This window comes from Thrips palmi, unplaced genomic scaffold (genome assembly GCF_012932325.1).
Source record: "Thrips palmi isolate BJ-2018 unplaced genomic scaffold, TpBJ-2018v1 HiC_scaffold_18, whole genome shotgun sequence".
In the NCBI taxonomy this organism is placed as follows: Eukaryota; Metazoa; Arthropoda; class Insecta; order Thysanoptera; family Thripidae; genus Thrips; species Thrips palmi.
Window position 1 is genome coordinate 12937727 of NW_023144627.1, and position 18934 is coordinate 12956660.

At 51.2% G+C, this 18934-nt stretch overlaps 2 protein-coding genes across 5 annotated transcripts in view; both read left to right on the forward strand.

The window, feature by feature from the left end:
- The window catches only part of LOC117645384 (putative inorganic phosphate cotransporter), a 28437-nt gene extending 21755 nt beyond the window's left edge, over positions 1-6682 (forward strand). For all 4 annotated transcript variants that reach the window (XM_034385536.1, XM_034385535.1, XM_034385537.1 and 1 more), the window contains exons 3-10: positions 2010-2206; positions 3260-3499; positions 3582-3669; positions 3764-3990; positions 4073-4222; positions 4312-4441; positions 4527-4768; positions 4865-6682. In XM_034385536.1, the coding sequence (XP_034241427.1) occupies positions 2010-2206; positions 3260-3499; positions 3582-3669; positions 3764-3990; positions 4073-4222; positions 4312-4441; positions 4527-4768; positions 4865-5083 (1493 nt within the window). In that variant the 3' untranslated portion in view covers positions 5084-6682. The remainder of the gene's footprint in view (positions 1-2009; positions 2207-3259; positions 3500-3581; positions 3670-3763; positions 3991-4072; positions 4223-4311; positions 4442-4526; positions 4769-4864) is intronic.
- A 1470-nt stretch (positions 6683-8152) lies between these two features.
- Positions 8153-13276, forward strand: LOC117645382 (ubiquitin conjugation factor E4 A). The gene is made up of 14 exons (XM_034385531.1): positions 8153-8245; positions 8419-9232; positions 9315-9448; positions 9532-9864; positions 9945-10237; positions 10311-10623; positions 10701-10880; positions 10971-11116; positions 11205-11354; positions 11463-11546; positions 11629-11788; positions 11900-12062; positions 12157-12361; positions 12452-13276. The coding sequence occupies exons 2-14, from the start codon at positions 8422-8424 to the stop codon at positions 12642-12644; spliced, it is 3165 nt and encodes a 1054-aa protein (XP_034241422.1). The 5' UTR covers positions 8153-8245; positions 8419-8421; the 3' UTR covers positions 12645-13276.
- Positions 13277-18934: the final 5658 nt, after the last annotated feature.

The following is an 18934-nucleotide window of genomic DNA, read 5'->3' on the forward strand; positions in this document are numbered from 1 at the left end:
GAGGGCCGAAAACCGGCTGCTGGCGCCCTGGGCCCTGCCTGGGCCCTGGGCCACGGCCCGGCCCTTTCGGGGCCCGTCCCTCAAGGGCTAGCCGGGGCCCGTCCCGAAGGGCCGAACTTGGATTGGCCCCAGGTAAGGCAGCAACGCTAGCCGGGCTGCCTCCAAACAACGCTCCGTCTCTCTCGCTCTCGAGTGGCGCTCCCTAGGGGTGCGAGAGAGACAGCTGCGAGACAGGCTGCGGGCCCTGCGGGCAGCGCCGGGCAGCGCGACGTGTTGGGTGACCGCACGTGAGCTTGTGTTTACCGGCTGCTGCGGCTGGCTACCTCGAATACAGCACGGCTCGGCCGCGGCTCGGCCGGCACGGGGACCTTGACATTGCCCGCGAGGCGCCGACGCGGCCCGACACTCCGAGCGTGGGATTATTGCACGGGTCACGCGCTGTCTCTCTCGCACTCGCGGAGCGTGTAATGTGGCTGTAGTTTTCCGTGATAGCGTTTCATTTTTCAAAACCGTCACAAAATAAAACAACTAAAAATTCAGCTTGTTACATTTTATTTTTGAAGGGCCTTCCCCCTGCGATGGACCTGCTGCCAGTCGTCCGTCAACCCCCTCCCCCCTTTCCCCAGCACCCCACGAGTGCGAGAGAGACACCACGGGCACCACGGGGGTGCAGGGCTCGGGCCAACGCACGCGGGCATTACGTAATTGGCGAATGTGGCAGCCCTGCTGACGCGCTGACGCGCTGCCGCTCTGACGTCGCCGTCGTGGAGGTGGAGGCCTCGCGGGAGGCTTCGGGGAAGGCCTCGCTTCGGGGATGGCTCGGCGGCAGGGCGGCAGGGCAGGGCAGGGGCGCACCCACGGGTGGGTGTATTTGCGGAACCGCCCGGCGCGCAGCCATGGCGCAGCCACCGCGTGCACTCCGAGCAACTGATGGCTTCGATTCACTTGACTGGGCACGGTACTATCGGACGGAGAGGGGGCGGGGGCAGGCGGGGGCAGGCGGGGGCAGCACCTCCAAGACTCTTACTTGTTGGCGGCAGGGGGCCAAGTGCAGGGCCGGCGGCGGGAAAGAGCGCGGCCAGCTGGTGCACTGTATTGGGGCCGACGAAACGCAGCTTTTCCTCCGTCAGGGTGCGACCGGGACGGACCCGCAACCCCGGCGGCTGGCCTTGACGCCATGGCAACGGTTCCCGTCTCCAGGTTCAAGCCCGGAAAGTTTAATATCCTCCCGATTTTTACTCATTTTGGGCAGATGGGTCATTTGTCAATGTTTGGCGCCTTTTTTCGCCCGGCGCGGACCGCGCACAGCATCCGCATCAGCCCCTGCAGCGCGAATCCGCGACTCCGCGGTGGAGTGCCTTGACATTCGCGTCGTCTGTCTCTGTCGCGGAGCTTCTCGGCCCGGCGGCGCGACGCGTGCGGTGCCGTTTGGTCGCTCTCTCTCTCTCTCTCTCTCTCTCTCTCTCTCTCTCTCTCTCTCTCTCTCTCTCTCTCTCTCTCTCTCTCTCTCTCTCTCTCTCTCTCTCTAACCCAGTGCGTCAGGCGTGCAGCTTTCCCGAGGCTTTCCGGTTCCAAATTTCGATTTGAATTTGGCGCCGGTTCGTTTCGGCCGCGGCCTTCGGGTGCCTTCGGGCGGCCGGTGGGGTGCACCCCGATTCGATTGTTGCCCGAACCGCAATCCGAATCCGAATCTCAGGGCGAGTCCGCGAGTGCCCGATCGTCATGGATGGCCTCTCTGTACGCGCTCGACCGCGTGCCGCCGTGGGGTTGGTGGCCGCCGCGACCGCAGCCCCCCGCGGGGCCCCGCGACCCCCGAGCCCCGGGCGGGGCGCCGCCGCGGCCGCCGCCGGACCCGGACGCGCCGTCCACCTCCTCGGCGGCGTTCTCCATCCAGCAGCGCGTCGGCAGTGCGTTGGCCGCCAGCCCCTTGCCGTCGACGCGGACGTCCGCGGTGCCGCCCCGCCCCGCCAGGGTAGTGACAGGGACTGACAGGGACTGTTCTGTTGCAGGATGCCTGGGCTCCAGACACTGCATGACGCTGCTGCTGTTTCTGGGCATGGCCAACGCCTACGTCATGAGGACCAACATGTCGGTGGCCATCGTCGCCATGGTGAACCACACGGCCCTGCCGCAGGTGCACGAGGCCATGGACGTGGAGGACTGCGGCGGCGCCGTCGGCTCCATCAAGCCCAGGAGGAACGACACTGTAAGTGCGGAGCGGTGCGGAGCGGTGCTGAGTGCTGCGGGTTGGACGAGAGCCCCTGCCGGGTAGGCAGACGCGACGCAGGCGTGCGCTGAACCGAGCCGGCTGCCTACCTCGCAGGCGTTCGCGCGCCGCGTCGCTCTGTTTCCGTCGCACTCACGGGGCGTGCCTTCGCGGTGCGAGAGAGACAGAGCGACGATTGTTCGGCTGTTGTCCGAGCCACTCGCGCTACAGGTAGCTTAGGCGGGCCCCGTCGGCAGCGCGCGGCATTCTCAGCCCCCCCGGCTCTCTGTGTGTGTGTGTGTGTGTGTGTGTGCGTGTGTCGCGGGTGCACGATAAGGGGAAGTAGACGCACTGGGCGTGCTGGGCGTGCTGCAGCGAGGCGACAACATCCTGCTTGGCTCGCCTCGCCTCCAGTGCCCCGGACAGGCTGGACAAGCTGGACAAGCTGGACAGGTGCGACAAAGGCGTCCCTTGGTGCCCGGTCGCTCCGTCTCTCTCGCGCACGCACGGCGAGACGGCGCGACGGCGCGACGGCGCGCGTGCTTTGGCGAGCGTCTGCCACGCACGTGTGCACGCGGCGCGCACGCGTAGCGCCAAGCCAAGGTGAGCCAGCCCAGCCAGCCCGAGCCCAGCCGGCACGGAATGTCCAGTGTCCCTTCTCCGGCGCGGCACGCGGCACTCCAGTGTGGGCACGCGGAAGGCGGAACCGCGAACCTTGCCGCGAACCGCGTACTGGAGTCGAGTTCGATTCCAGCTTGCGCCGAGCCGAGCTGCCATGCCGTCATCCCAAGGGCTGCGGCCTCTTCGCCTCTCGATTTGGCGGGGCCCGGCGGCACCGCGTGGAGGTCAGGGACTTCCCCGTGCCGTGTGCCGTCGATCACCGGGTCTTTCGTTTCTTTTGCCTGTCTTCTGTCTCGGGCTGCTCGATAGCGAAGCCACTTACTCACTTACACCTTGTATGGACCGGCCGGGCCGGCGGAGGTCTGATCCTTTCCTTCCTCGCTCACTTTTTGCTGACTTTTTGCTGACTTTTTGGTGGTGTCTGCATTGCAGGACGGCGACGGCGAGTTCGTGTGGAACACGTACACGCAGAGCTACATCCTCAGCTCCTTCTTCTACGGCTACGTGCTCACCCAGATCCCCTTCGGCGTGCTGGCCAAGCGCTACGGCGCCAAGTACTTCCTGGGCGTCGGCATGCTCATCAACTCCGTGTTCGGCCTGCTGGTGCCCGTGGCGGCCTACGCCGGCGTCGGGCCCCTCATCGTGGTCCGCTTCATCCAGGGCCTCGGCGAGGTGCGGAGACGTCGCTTCCACTACTCTCCACATGTTTTTTTCCGATTGAGAAATAATAATCGAAATTCCTCGCGAATTTCAGGGACCGATTGTACCCTGCACTCACGCCCTACTGGCCAAATGGGTCCCCCCGAATGAAAGAAGCAGAATGGGAGCGTTTGTCTACGCTGGTAAGTCACTGTTGGCTGGAAGCTGGCACCCCGACCCCACCGTCTGTGTCCTTCATGAGAGCAAGAATTAATTTTCCTTGTTTCCTTTCTGTAGGTGCCCAATTCGGTACTGTGGTCTCCATGCCTCTGAGCGGGCTTTTGGCTGCTTATGGCTTTGCCGGCGGTTGGCCATCCATTTTCTACGTGTTTGGAGTAGTGGGCTCAGTATGGTCTCTTGTGTTCCTGTTCTACGGTCACGAAGATCCGGAATCTCATCCAACCATCGACCCTGCGGAGAGGAAGTACATTGTAAATTCGCTGTGGGGACCCGCTGGAGTGTCGGTGAGAAAACAATCCTTCAAGTTGGTAGCTTGTTAATGTATTTATTTATCATCAAATATTGAACCTAATTTTTTGCTTTCAGTCTCCACCTATTCCATGGATATCCATTCTCAAGTCTCTTCCTTTCTGGGCCATTCTGATGGCTCACATTGGTCAGAACTACGGGTATGAGACTCTGATGACGGAACTGCCTACATTCATGAAGCAAGTTCTGCATTTCGACATTAAACAGGTGTGATTTTGAATACCTCCTGCAAGATGTTTTAGTTTCTGGGTTTTCAGTGTTTTTAAATTTTTTATTGTTATTGTTATTTTTTACAGAATGGCACAGCATCTGCACTCCCATACTTGGCCATGTGGATCTTCTCCATGTTGCTGAGTGTTCTCACAGACTGGATGATCTCCACCCGCCTGTCCCACACAACAGCCAGGCGCATTGTTAATTCCTTGGGTGAGCTGAGTTGAAGCTTAAAGGACTTTTTTTGACTGATTTTACTATAACTTAACATTTTAATCGTTTTTGCACATTTTTTCAGGTCAATATGGCCCCGCCATAGCCCTTGTGATAGCATCCTATACCGGCTGCAACCCTTTGCTCACTGTTGCCATTCTCACCCTTGGGATGGGTCTGAATGGTGGTATCTATTCAGGCTTTAAAGTGAACCATCTGGATATTTCACCTCGATTTGCCGGAATCTTAATGAGCTTCACAAACTGCACTGCAAATCTTGCTGGACTGCTTGCACCCGTCACTGCCGGCTACATAATTCATGGAAGGGTATGGTTTCCAATGGCGAATGAGTCAATTCTTTGATGACTACTTATCTCTCTATTGAGAGAAAGAAATTACAAATTATGTTTATTTTGATTTCAGCCTACTCAAGCTGCGTGGCGGGAAGTCTTCTTCATCTCTGCCGGAGTGTACATATTCTGTGCCACTTTCTACCTCATATTTTCCTCCGGTGAAAGACAATCATGGGATGACCCCAGCACAGATTCTCCTCGCCCTCAAGACCCTGAAGCTAATGGGCACAGCAAGAAAATGAATGGTGTTGAGAACAATGGTGCAGCCATTGAGGAAAGCCAGCATTGAATTGATGAACTGCCGGACCAGCACGAGTTCGTGTTTTGTGGGTTGTGTTTGCAGCATTGCCATGAAGGTGGCGACGCTTATTAATTTCTAGTGGGAGGTGTCCCATTGTGTGATGAGAGCTACAAACTTGAGACCAGCCTCACGTGATTCGATACCTGCTTCCAACTGCTATGCCATGAAGCTGAAAACCTTCAAGCATTTTTTTGCGAGTTTTGTTGAGCTATAGTTTGTGCAGATGTTCTGGTCGCCATAGAAAGCTTATTTATTTTCTTATTTTAAGGATTGGAAATGCATGGTGGATGTGACTATTCAGCATTTGATTAGATCAAGATAGCTGTACATAATTCATGCCTACTGTTAACTGTAAGGCTCCACACCAGTATTTAAAATTTGTTTCTAGAAAGAGTACGTGCATTTAAATATCATCTTTTCATTGTCTGTTATGTAATGAAACAAGAGGCAAAGTTGGTTTGTGATATAGAAAATTCCCTATGTTCTGGTGAGAATGTGTCCGATGATCACCACCTTCCTTATTTGAAGAGGTGCATCTTGACTTTCCTGTGGAGTTTGGATGACAAAATCAGAGGAAGGTTTGATTGTCGTTTATTTACTGCTAAACTGTAGATCCGTTTCAGAAATCTTAGACTTGGATTGGTACTACAATAAGACAGTACACTTAGGCGAATTTTTATTTTATTCCCATGTAGGTATCTTTAATTTTATCCCCTATCGTTGCCTTTGGCAGTAAATGGTCTATTTTTATTTTGAACCTGAATTTTCAGACAATTTTTCTGCCATTGTAGATAGTTTAGTTAAGATTTTAGCTGTGATACTCATCAGATTAAAAATTTGACTCTCATATGTGTGAATGATGACTCCTTTTTGTTGCCAGAGTGGAATGCCAGAAACATGTTGTTAATCCAAACGGTCTGCCATATGTTGACTGGTGGAATTAAATGCAAATTCACATACCATGTTTTGCAAGTGTTAAAAAGTGATAAGTTTTAAAGTATTTATTTCAACATATTTTTATGGTCATCATATGTATGATGCAGATGCGGGTTTGTTTAAGCAATGAGTGCTGAGCTTCCCCCATAAAATGAATGTTGTTTTTCCCAGTTGGGTTTGAGTTCTTTTTATCTTGAATTTCTAGAGGAATCCTATTGAATTTTTAATGTTTAAAACAAGCAAAGCAGGAAACAAGATATTTAAAAATACTACCTCATTTTAGATTATTTTCTCTGTCAGTAATTAATGGCTGACTGGAATGCTTGCAGATGAATTATATTAGTTTCTCTTGTGATAGTTTTAAATATAGACAGTGACATGGACATAAACAGTCAAATATCCCTCTTGAAAAGATTTGCTGTTGTAATAGGGACATGGAAGAACTCTTATCAGGTGCTTTCCAGCTATGACTTGTAGCTCCTTGTTTTCCTTTCTGTCAAACAAAATTTGCGCTGTGTGATGGGGATTTTAGTTGTGTTTTTATCTTTTGTTATCCATCAGCTTCCAAGGTGTACATCATGCACGTGTGAATTTGGTTTGCATTGAACAGTTTTCTTTTCCTGGACCTCTGTGAATAAATATTCAGCAGTATACAGTTGTTTTCAATTTTGGTTGTGAAGCGTTTGGAGAACTGATTTTATTCATTTAGAACTTAATGATTATAGGAAATGAAAGTACACTCTATAGATCACACAGTAGTCTGTTGCAAAAATTTAAGAAGATAGGAAGGCAAAGCACATCTCAATTTAGGAAATGAACTATATCTGTAAAGATTCATTTCAAGATTGGAAAAGAACAAACTTTCTCAAACACTACCAATGCAGTTAATTGTTATCTCTCTGGACAGTTTAACTCGATTTTTTAGATCCATCAGGAGGACATGTAGTGAATCCTTCTCTTGACAAAGATGCTCCTACAAAACAAAAAAATTAATTGTTCCTAACAAATTTTTGTTACTTTGAATTTAAGCAGTGAAGAAAACTATCTATGTTCCACCTTAGTTTCTTTTTAGTGTAAGATTATCAGAAACACAGATAGAACCTTGTGATCATGTACATTTATGTGTATATTCTGTTTCCACACTGTTAAGTTGTGTCCTACTTTGTACCCAAGTGTTTGTAACATCCATGTTACTTTGTAAAGTTAACCAGTATATGGGTTACAGATTGTTTAATGAAGTGCTAACTGATGCTGTAGAAAAACTGTAGAAAGTTGACGCAGCATTAAACTTTATGAGACCTTGTTACCAATAGTCAACTATATTTTGGGCTATGCCTTGTGTTGTATATAAATGTTGTTATGAAATAATGGTCTTATGATAAGTTGATCATGAAGTACAAGGAACACTATTCAACACCCAATCCAGTACCAAAATTGATGGGAAATGTGCTTTTTATAGTATTAAATTTGTAAGGATAATTTTGTCACCTTGACTGCTGTATTATTTTTTCTATACTTGTAAAATTATGAGATTAGCACACTTTTCAACATTCCATACCAAGATTTTAGTCATGGAAATGCAACAGTGTGCACTCATGAGTCCTTTTGGACATTGAGATGTATTGAGAAAACTTTTTTACTCGTTTTCTTTTGCTTCATGTGGAGCTGTAACCAACATCACTTAGACAGATTTTCAATGCTTTTGTTACCCAAGAGCAACTTTTTTTAAATAAATATTTTTATAATACACTTTTTGCAAGAGAATATATTTTTTTTCGCCTGTTCCTTTATGCCCTCAAACGTATTCAAAACTATTGAAGGCCTGGCCTTTCGCACGAAAACGCCTAGAGGGGAGGCAACCCATCAGGCAGCTTGGACAGATTCGGCTAGATTCGGCCGCGCAAGGTATCGTACCGCCTAACTGCCCTCATTTCACCAGTTCTATTTCTCTGGTCGTTGCAGGTTACGATTTGCAACGAATCGGAGCAGCTGAGGTCACTCTGTACTGAGGGCCCTCTGTCCATGTCAGTTTCGTCTTTCAAAAGTCGTTGGTTTCACCGCCGTCCCTCCCTCTCCGTCGTGGTGATCTAGGACGCCGTGGAATCAATGAGTTGTGGCCTGGTTGTGGCAGTGGCAGCGCCAGCAAGCTCCGTCTGCTTGTCTGCTTGCTCGAGCAAAACAGATGACAGAAACATTTCTCTTAAATTTGTCGTGGTAATATTTTAATTTCACTTAGTTGTGACAAGCACTTTGATGACTGTATTGCATCTGCCACTCGTTGACAGCTGGCATTGAAAACGTTGGATGTAAATGGTGCTGTGGAGTAAGTAGGCTCCCTATCCCTAACCCTTCCATTCGAAGCTGACTTGGTATATTTTCACTGCCAGGATATGTCAGATAATCTAGCAAACAACCCATTTTTTGGGCTGTTTGATTCTGCAAACGACGCAAACAAATTTTCCCAGCAAAATGACTCAAATGAAGATTCTTCTGCAAAGGAAAATTCCATATCAGACGATTATGAAGAAGAAAAAGAGACTACTTCTGAGTTAAATCTGCCAGATGACATAAACAATTTGATTCAAGATATTTTTCATATAACTGCATCCAAGAATGCTACTTCTAAACCTCTGGTCTATGTCGAAGACACAGCGGCTACTCTTGAAACTCCAGGCATCCTCGACATGAACTCTCTAGAACAAGCACTTTTCGAGCGACTGCTGTTGGAAGAACCAGGGAATTTTGTAGTGGCTCCTACATCCCTTGGCAATGCTGCAATCCACCATCATGTCATCGAAAAGGAAGTTCTTACCTATTTATATGATTGTCACAAACAATTGATAAATTTGCAAAGATTTAAGAAATACAAAGCTCTTGTGACCATGGATGAGCTTGTCATCCGAAATTTTGTGACAGCATTGATTAGTCCAGAGATTTATGGAAATCAACAGCTACACATTCAATTCATTAACATTTTCAATAACGATGATCATCTTCAAAGGCCGCTGGTATCTCTTGTCAATGCTATTGTTAACGTGACAGTTCAAGATTCAGGTACTGAGGGTGCCATTGCTGTATTATCAAAAGCGTTTTATCCTGTTCTGGATGAAATCAAAGAGCGCTTTGAGAACAGCACTCTTATGACTATGAATCGCAACCTCATGAACCTGGTTGGGGTGTTTTCATCCATCCCAGCTTTGGGTAAGATATTGAATCTTCACTTTCCAAGCCTGTCTGCTCTTGGCATTTCTTCTTTTGCTCATACAAATTTGCTATTTTTTAGCTGAAATTCTTGTGCATCATAGCACACCTGAAGCAAAAGAGGATGGAGCTGCGTATGGAGATACCTTATTTGGTGCTATTTTGTCAACATCCTGTTTGCCTAGATCAGGAATAAGATATAAGCCAGCTGAACAGGTAAATGTCATTTCAATTCTTATCAGACTGTCAAGGACAAGTTAACTTGCTATTCACAACTTGATTTTCTATTTTTGGTGTAGTTTCAGTTTGACCGCAGTATGGAGGACAGCTTTTGGATAGGGCTCAAAGCCAATTCTGATTTTATGCACAATGTATTCTTCAACCTTTTCAAAAATGACAAAAAAACAAAAGATATGATGCTTTCATGGATTGGATGCTGTCTTCATGCAAATGCGTCTAGAGGAAAGTTATCAAATACACATGAAATGGAAATGTCTGTACTTGCTGCACTGACTTCTGTGTCTGATGGATTTATGATGAACTTATGTGGAGTGTTAATACGTCTATGCAAACCATTCATTAACAAGAATGAAAAACTTATGAAAATTGATCCAACATACTGTGCTGTTGAGGTAATAAATTGTTCAGTATGATCACCTCTTCACTGACCAATTTTATGATATTTAATAATGTCTTTTCAATGCTTGTTTAGGATCAAAGGGAAGGAGTTCATTTGAAGGGAATGTCCAAGGAAACTTGTTTGATCACTTTGAGTTCTGATAGTGGTATTTCTGAAAGGCCCACTGCCCGTTCCTACAATTTCCTCTCTGATATTTTCTTCATGACACACAAGGCATTAGACCTAGGTTTTCGGGTTGTGTTTGACAAGTGGATGCAAATTAATCAAGAACTATCAAGGATTCAGCAACAGCTGGAAACAACCCAAGCAAGACTACCTGAAACAGCTCAAACACTCAGACAAATGCTAGAATCTAAAATGCAGAGGTAATTTAAAAAAATAGATAAAATTGGTTTTCTTATTATTAATTTTTAATCCTCTTTCCTCTATTTTTTAAAGGTCTTTGGCTATGCGGTGCACTCTTCTAGAAGAGAATAACTTACGTCTTTTGGCCGAAGTATGTGTAGCAACCTCAGAGTGGCTCATCCAGGTTGCCATTCAGCCTCCTTTTACTGGAGAACCTGAGACCTATGCTCCAATCAATTCCAGGGAACTATTCTTTCCATTACCAGAATATGTGCCGCCTACTTTAAGTTGCGTGCCAGAGATGTTATTTGAAAATCTTGCCTGTTATATGAGCATGGTCCGACGATTTGCTCCTATTTTCCTCGATGACAGAGGCACAAGCTTTCTGGAGCCTCTTCTGAGTCAGGTAAATATTTTAATGTTTGCCTAAAAAATTCTGCGCGTTTGAAGATTGGAGTATTTACAACAACAAGATGCTTACAGGTGCTAGTGTTTATGGGTAACAAAACACGCATGCGTAATCCTCACCTACGAGCACGTCTTGCGGAGTGTATGGAGTCTCTTTTACCTCACCAAGAACGAGATGAGCAGATCCCTGGGCGCTTCCTACCTCCCAGTGTACACAAAGAACAACTCTTCAAGCTTCATCCTCATCGCGCTCAAGTATGTCCTTTTCTTAATCATTCTCCAGTCAATGTGCAATTGGTAGGAAATTAAGTAACCAATTATATTTTGTTGTTTTCTTTAAACCAGATTGTTAGAAGTTTATTGGATGTATTTGTTGGTATTGAAGTGACTGGAGAAAGTGTTGCTTTTGAACAGAAGTTTAACTATCGTCGACCTATGTATATTGCTATGGATTATTTATGGGGTATGGAAGAACAGAGAGCAGTTTTCAAGTGAGTTACTGTTTTTTTGTCCTTTTGTATGTCTACAATTTTATTATATACACACTGCTCTAAGACTTTTTTCCCTGTTTTCTCATAGAGAGTTGGCCAGGGAGGCTCAAGAAAATATCAATGCTGTGACTCCTCCATTGTTTTTACGTTTCATCAACCTTCTGCTCAATGATGCAGTTTTTCTCTTAGATGAGGCTCTTGCCAACATGGCACTGTTGAGGACTATGCACACTGCAAGGTATTATTCATCCATGTTTGAGCTTACTTTGAATCTTTGGTTTCAAAATCAAGTAACAATTGGGTCGGTCTTAACTCAAAAAAATAAATCATTTTTAATTCGGTGCAGGGATAATGGAGAGTGGGATAATCTTCCTCGAGCGGAGAGACAACAGAACGAGGGCCAACTCATGCATATTGGAATGCTAGCCAGGTTAGTACAAAGTACCTTGATCCTTTTTTGTAAAAATTGGCAGTTACTTCTCCACTGTTATCCTGTACTCTCTCTCTTTCAGGTTTGATAATATCCTTGGTAAAGAAACTATTCACACCCTACAGTACATCACAACAGAGGTGACATCAATCTTCTGTGATCCGTCTCTGGTCAACAGAATAGCTGCTATGCTTAACTACTTTCTGACCCACCTTGTAGGACCTGAGAAAAAAAAATTCAAGGTACCTATAAATTCACTGCATACAAAGAAGGGAAATCTTCTTTGATTTCACTGCATTTGTTTTTATCCTTAAATATTTTTATAAACATAATCATCATTCTAAATTTTTTAGGTGAAAGATCGGCAGGAATATGAATTTAAGCCGGCAGACTTGGTGATGGACATTTGTAGAATCTATGTCAATCTTGGCAAGTGCGATGAGTTTTGTTTAGCTGTTTCTCAAGATGGACGCTCATATAGCCCCAGTTTGTTTCAGCAAGCAGAACATGTACTAGGTATGTTGTCTTTATTGTCTCCCATTCAAAGTTTTGGAAGGTTCATTTGTAAATCATTTTTTGGTCTTAATGGTGGTATCTTGTGACCTTTCAGTACGAATTGGTGGAGGCATGCTGATAACCGACTTCATGCAAGTTGCATCAAGAGTGGCTGAGCGTGCTCTTGAGCAAACTGCTGAAGAGGAAGCCTTGGCTGAAGCACCTGAAGAGTTTTATGACCCAATCTTATCGACATTAATGGTAGACCCTGTTATACTGCCCTCATCAAAAACCACTTGTGACCGGTCAACCATAGCCAGGTATTTTTCTTCAAAATATTATTATTGTCTCAGAAGGTAATTCTGAAGTATTTGCCTGCCCCTAACAAAATTTCATTTTTGTTTTCTTAGTCATTTGCTTAATGATCAGACTGATCCTTTCACCAAGGCTCCGCTTACCATGGACCAAGTCATTCCGGATGTAGAACTCAAAGAGCGAATTGAAGCTTGGAAAACTGAAAGGCGAAGTCAAAGAGCAAGTGCCTCCACCAGTCAGGAACGCACAACAGTACCGACAGAAGAACGAGAGGGCACAAATCATTAGGAAAACAACTTTTCCCCAGGATATCTGAGGAGGTGCATTATGTACAGCATTGAATGTTTTTAGATTGAATGTTGTTAGATTGAATGACAGTGAGTTGTTTTCACTCACCACTTGGTTTGTTCCCTTATCAGTGATATTTATCCTGTAGTGACTTGATGTTGGTTTTCTCCTCTTTGCTAAATTTTTAATTAGTATTATTGACTTACTTGAATCCTAATGGAGAAATCCTACATTCCATTGACTTCTCACCAAGTCAACTGCAGGAAGTGGAATGCATACATTTTGTAAAAAAAGTCTTTATCTACTATTTCTTCACAAGTACCTTGCATATTTGTTAAATGAAAAATCATTGCCTGAATGTCTTTTTTCCTCTAATCAGATCCTTTTAATTGTTATTAATCTGCTATTTCTTCTTTTCTGAAACTTAAGTTTGTGCCATTTAAGGCTTGATGACTTTGAAGGTACAAAGTCCTCTCTAAAATTACTGTAGATTTACGTAGAATCTATTGTATTTCTTTTGTGATAATGGATTCAAATGCTATCTTTAAATTGCATATCTGTGATTATATCCATAATTATTCTATCCTTGAATGTGTATACAGCACAATAAAAATTACGATACATCAAGCACAGCCTGTTGGTGTTCATTTCGCCTCATTCCAGCCATCAACTTTTCCTCGTTCATTTTGTCTCCATGCATACACACACGTCTCCTGAAACACTTTCTAGGCCTCGACGCTGCTGTTCGGCGGGTTGAGAGGTGAGACCACCTGGACGGGTCATGGAGCGTGCAGACGCAGAAGTGGGGAAAATCCAGCGACTTGCCTTGCCTTCATTAAGGAGCAGGCGTGGGTACCAGGACTACCAGGATCCAGCCCCCTCCTCCGCGACCGCGTGTCCCCGTCCCCACCCCACCTGCCCCCCTGGTGCCACCTCTGGTCCCGCCCCTCCTCTCCCGGCCCGCACCCCATGCTAGTCCAGACAGACAGTCAGTGCCACGGCGGACGGTTCCCCGGGCAGGACAACTTGCACGCCTCGTCTCCAAGGTAGGCATGGCCACGGTCTCGAGTCCGAGTCCGTCGACGGAAAGCGTCTTGACAGTCTGCTCAAAGTGAGAGCCTCTCTCCCCGTAGATGACAACCCGCGTCGCGGTGGTGTTGGTGTCGTGGCTGCTGGTGCTGGCGTCGGCCGGGCCGCACCACAAGCACCGCCTGCGGGACCGCTACCTCGAGAAGCACGTCGTGTACTACACGTCCAACGGCGAGCAGGGCGACTCGTACGGCGCCTTCTCGGGCCCGCCCTTGTCGTACCAGCCGTGCCCGGGCTGCGGGGGGAGGCGGCGGAGGCGCGTCCTTCGCGCAGTCCTCGGCGCAGTCCTCCGCGTCCAGCCAGTCCCAGGGGGGAGGCTTCGGCGGCGCGCAGTCCCAGGCCCAGTCCGCGGCCAACAGTGGCGCCTCGGCCGGCCTGGGCCTGGGCGGCTCGCAGTCGCACAGCCAGTCGCAGGTAAGCAACAAACCAACCAAACGAGGCATTCCGAAAAGGGACTGAGTGTTTTGAAACGGCGCCGAGCAAGGTTGCAGTGCGGCCGACCGGAGCGCCTGCGCGGTAGGCAGCGCTGATGCACGTCTGCGGCGGCACTGCCTACCCTCGCAGGGGCTCGCCTGGCCGCGCAGCGCAGAGGGTTTTCGAAAGCGAACCAGCGAGAACACTCGCGATTTAGACTTGGCACTTTCCCGGCGACTGTGTTTTTCCGCCCGCCGCTCCACGCATTCGGAATGAACGCGGCCGAGTGGCCGCTTCGAAAACCGGAGCAGCGACTCGTTTCCAGCTCCGCGGCTCCGCATCGCAACCTTGACAACATCGCCCATCCGCGTTCGTCCAGGACGCCCGCCTAATAGTGTGCCAAATTATCGAGCTGCTCGCCCCGGGACCGTTCATAAGCTTAATGAGGTTCTGTTTGCAAAAAGAAAATCGATAAAATAAAAAGTTGCCTCTTTGTCCTGACGCTTTGCTTGACGTGTTCCAGGCGTCGTCGTCGTCGCAAGCTGCCGCCCCGGCCGCGCCCGTGGTCCACGAGCCGGTGTACGAGGCCCCGCCGCCCCCGGAGTACATCGCCGTGCCCCAGGTGGGAGACGGCAGTGCCGAAAACAAGAAGGCGAAGAAGGCGTCGATCTAAACGCCGCTAAACGCTGTTGCTGTTGTTGTTCTGACGCGCTTCTGGATCCGTTCCGGGCCGCGGTTGACGCGCACGCCTTCGGGTCGTGCCGATGGAGTCGTTGAAACGCGTCCGCCTCTCCGTAATGCACGGTCTGCCGCCGTCAGGCGCGAAACATTTTCCCGTCCGCGGTTGTCGCCTCGGGATGTGTGGAGTTTAGAGGCGCTGGGCTCTGCGCCGGACGGGTTTCCCTGTTTCCCAGGACTCGCTTTTGGCTGGCGCTGTCCAAGGACTCCAAGGGCGTGGAGGCTGGAGGGGAATGCACTCGCAGCGTCCTTTGGACGTTGCCTCATCCCGGCCACCAGGCTAGCCTGCTGCAATGGCGCGGCGCGGACCAGAGCCAGGCCTCGGCAGAGTAGCGATACAGGAGCAGAACCCAGCATCAGCTCATTTTAAATAATTTAAATGTAAATTTTTAATGTTTGTTTAAGCCCCAGCCCGTGGTCGTCCCCGCCGTGTCCCACAGTCAGTCCCAGAGCAGCGCGCAGTCGCAGTCCCAGTCGCAGGGCGGTGGCTGGGGCCAGCCCCTGGTGTCGGGCCCCTCCGGCGGCGGCTCTAGCTACGCCAACGCCAACTCCCACGCGGCCGCGGGGGCCGGCGCCGTCAACGTGAACGTCAACGCCCCTGCCGTCGGCGGCGTGGTCAACGACGCCCTCAACGTGAGTGTGGTTTTCGCCGGGCCCCGGCGCCCAGCCGACTGGTCCACCAAGTGGGCCACTTCTCTTCTTTTCGCAATTTGAATATCCGATCGGCTGAAAGGGGCCGGGCGAGATGGCTCGCGCCAAGTCAGTGTCTGATGGGAGAAACCCGCGCGCGCCCGTCGCCAGAATTTTAATTATCCTAGCGGAGCGGCGTTTCGGAGAGATTCGCAGAGAAACGTTTCCGAACACGAAGAACGCCGTCGCGTTGTTTTCCAGTGGAGTGACCCAGCTGGGGACGGCGCCTGCGAAGTCACGGGTAGGCAACCCTGCGGCACAGCGGCGCGCCGCTCGAGAGGCCGTTGCCTACCTCGCAGGCGGGACGCCCTCCGCCACCACACTCGCCGAACTGAGCGGCCTTGCCGCCGGCGGCGCGCTGGGCACGCTAGTGTAGGAACAGGATGACGGGCAACAACAGTAAACAAAAGAGGCGTTTTTTTTCTGCAGTCAGTCAGCCGCAGCCCCGGTGCGGCATACACTCATCATAGTGCGGGTGCCGATTGCGAAACGAAATAATGCAACCGCCTTGGGCGGCTCGCTGGCCTCTCTGCCTCACTGCGGGACGGCTGTAAACGGCCGGGCTCCGTCGCCGCCTCCCCGTCCTCAGCACGGTGGTCCTAAAGTTTTTGTGTTGTTTAGAACCCGCGGAGAGGTGGCAATCGCACTGTTTGGGATGCAAGTCCTTCTCGAGTGAGAAGGACTACCACACCAATGGAAAACGAAACACGTGCTCCGAATCTTCGGCCACGTCCAGAACCGTTTACGGCGAGGCCCCCAGCTCTACCGAGCTTCGGTCCGAGGGGCTGCCCCGGCCCTGGCCTGGTACAACCGGAGTGTGTGTGTGTGTGTGTGTGGGGGGGGGGGGATGTGGTAGCATGTACGTGCGCAAGGTGAGAGAAAGGAAGGCGTCCTTTACTATTCATTGGATGGGCTGGGCAATAATTCATCAAAGTGCTAATTCAAATTAATGCAATGGCTGAAAGAAAATCCTCCCTCTTCGGCCAGCGTCCGCCGCCTGCACTCGAGCCGTCATGGTAATATTGACACTGAGACATTGCGGCCCGGTTTCCGAACAGCGTCGCTCTGTCTCTCTCGCACTCACGGCGCGTGCCGTAGGGGTGCGAGAGAGACAGAGCGACGAGGCTGGACGAGGCCCTTCTGCTTGTAGTTGCGCCACGCGGACCGCACCGGGCTGCGCGGCTGCGAGTCCACTGGGAAAGGGGCCAGTCATTACCCCGGCGCCGCGTCCGAATGCGCACGCTGCTCCGTCTCTCTCGCACTCGCGGGGCGTGCCTTCGGGGTGCGAGAGAGACGGGGCGACGCGCGGCGGCTGCCTAGGACGCGCTGAGGCCCGGCGGAGAGGTGCGAGGTGAGCGAATGGCAGTACCAAGGCTGCGGCCGCGCGGCTGCGTCCGAGAGGAGGGGATGGCGAGGCACTGGACCGCGTTGCCCGTTCGGCGTTCGGCACTGGGACACACTGTTTACAGTGCCGCGGAAAAGGGCCCCGCTTCGGCGACGATTTTTTCCGATTTCTTAAACACCCGTCATAACCCTAGCGCCTCCCGCATGTCCTCCGGCGTGCTGGCTGCCGGCCTCGCCGGGATAATTCTCGCTGTGGGAAACTTGGCCGCGCGACACCGCGGGGGCGTGGGGGCCCTGGGGGCTTAGCGCGTTAGCTGCGGGCCCCGCCGACGCCAACAACACCGCCAGCGTGACGTCACTCACGAGCCCCTTGTCCTGCTGCAGATCCCCGTGTCCGTGCTGGGCGCCGTCAACACGTTCCTCAACAACAAGGCCGCCGCGCGGCAGGCAGGTAAGCAGTCACTTTTGGGGGTTCCCCGCTGCGGTCTCTCTCGCACCCGCAGGCGACGCCGCACGCGCGCGAGAGAGACAGAGCGGCAGTCCGTCAGCGGAGGCGGTTGCCGTGAGCCGCGTGCATTGAGGTCTCTCCACGCGGCGAAGCCGGATTTGGCCGTCGACGCGACCCGGCGCGAGTACTTATGCCTTTTTTCTGTTTCCCCGCAGCGCTAGTGTCCGCCCCCGTGGTGGAGACCAAGTACAAGACCAAGACGTGGACCGAGTCCAACGCGGGGTCGTCCTCGCAGGCGGGGGCCGGCGCGCAGGGCTGCGGCTGGTGCGGCGGCGCCAACGCCAACGCGGGGGCCAGCGCGTACGCCGGGACGCGCACCCGCACCAAGACGCGCTTCCGCCAGCGCGTTAGGCAGCCCATCGTGCGCGGCCCGGAGTTCTACAACGACATCTTCAACGTGAGTGCCTTCATCCGCAAACTCGCCGAGGGAAGTCTGCGCGCATATTGATGTGGTGGTTGTGTGGAAATGAATTGGTTGTTCTCTGTCCGCAGATCCCCGTCGCAGCCCTGACCTCCGTAGGACAGCTGGTTGGAAACGCCGCCAACGGTAAGCCGCCCGCCGTCTCACCGAAGCACTGTTTAAAAGGCTCGATTCACAAAAGCAACTCTCTTTCCTTCCCGCTTCCCCAGGACTCGGCAACGTGAACGTGAACGTGGCGGGGGCGGCCTCCAAGTCGTCGTCGGCCTCCAGCGCGGGCTCCAACGCCGGGGGCGGCGGTGGCGGCTCCGCCTCCAGCAGCGCCCAGTCCCAGGCCTCCGCCAGTGCCAGCGTCAACTCCGGCTTCGGCGGCGCCCGCGCGCAGGCCCAGTCGCAGGCCCAGTCGTCGGCGTCCTCCGCGGCCGGCAAGTAGACGCCGTGGCGGTAGGCAGCCCATTCGACGCCAGCCCCGCACCGCCACTCTTGGCGAGGAGTGTACGTTTGGCACCGCCACTACCTCCCGCCCTTTCGTTCGACTACTGCCCCGAAACTGCGGATTTTGAAGCATTGGATACCTTCTGTGATATATTCGTAGCAACTCCGTCCGGGACTAGCGTGTACTTTACCTGCCCTGATTTAGGTTCGTGAGTGTTGTTCGGATTTCCCAGATGTTCAATATTTTTGTTGTATTCGAGTGTACCGTCCTGGCGATGAATCGATATACTGTGATACTTTGATTTGTGTGTTTTGTACTACTATTCGGTAAAATATAATTATGCTAAGTGAACCGTGGTGTTTTATTTTCCGCTAATCCCAGCCCCCTTGTAGGGTAATCGCATTTGGGTGGCGTCGCATCGCGGAACAACCAACTCCTCACACGACACGAAAGGAGATCCAAGGTTACCTGCGACCCGGCATGCCCCGGCATGCGTCAGGTACGTCGTCGCGTAGGTACCTCTGAGCGGGCCGGGCCCGGCGCAACCGCCGGCGCCGGTACTCCCCCTCCACGCCGACGGGGACGTTCCAGGCGGGAGGCAGCGGCCCGGCCCGAAGGTGCCCCCCGACGGCCCCGACGGCCCCGACGGCCCG

What these genes read in the sequence shown, in the direction of transcription:
- LOC117645382 (XM_034385531.1), top strand. Translation starts at nt 8,422, where the DNA reads ATGTCAGATAATCTAGCAAACAACCCATTTTTTGGGCTGTTTGATTCT. An exon ending in GATATAAGCCAGCTGAACAG is followed by an intron (nt 9,449 to 9,531) that starts GTAAATGTCATT and finishes TTTTTGGTGTAG; the next exon opens with TTTCAGTTTGACCGCAGTAT. An exon ending in CTGAGAAAAAAAAATTCAAG is followed by an intron (nt 11,789 to 11,899) that starts GTACCTATAAAT and finishes TAAATTTTTTAG; the next exon opens with GTGAAAGATCGGCAGGAATA.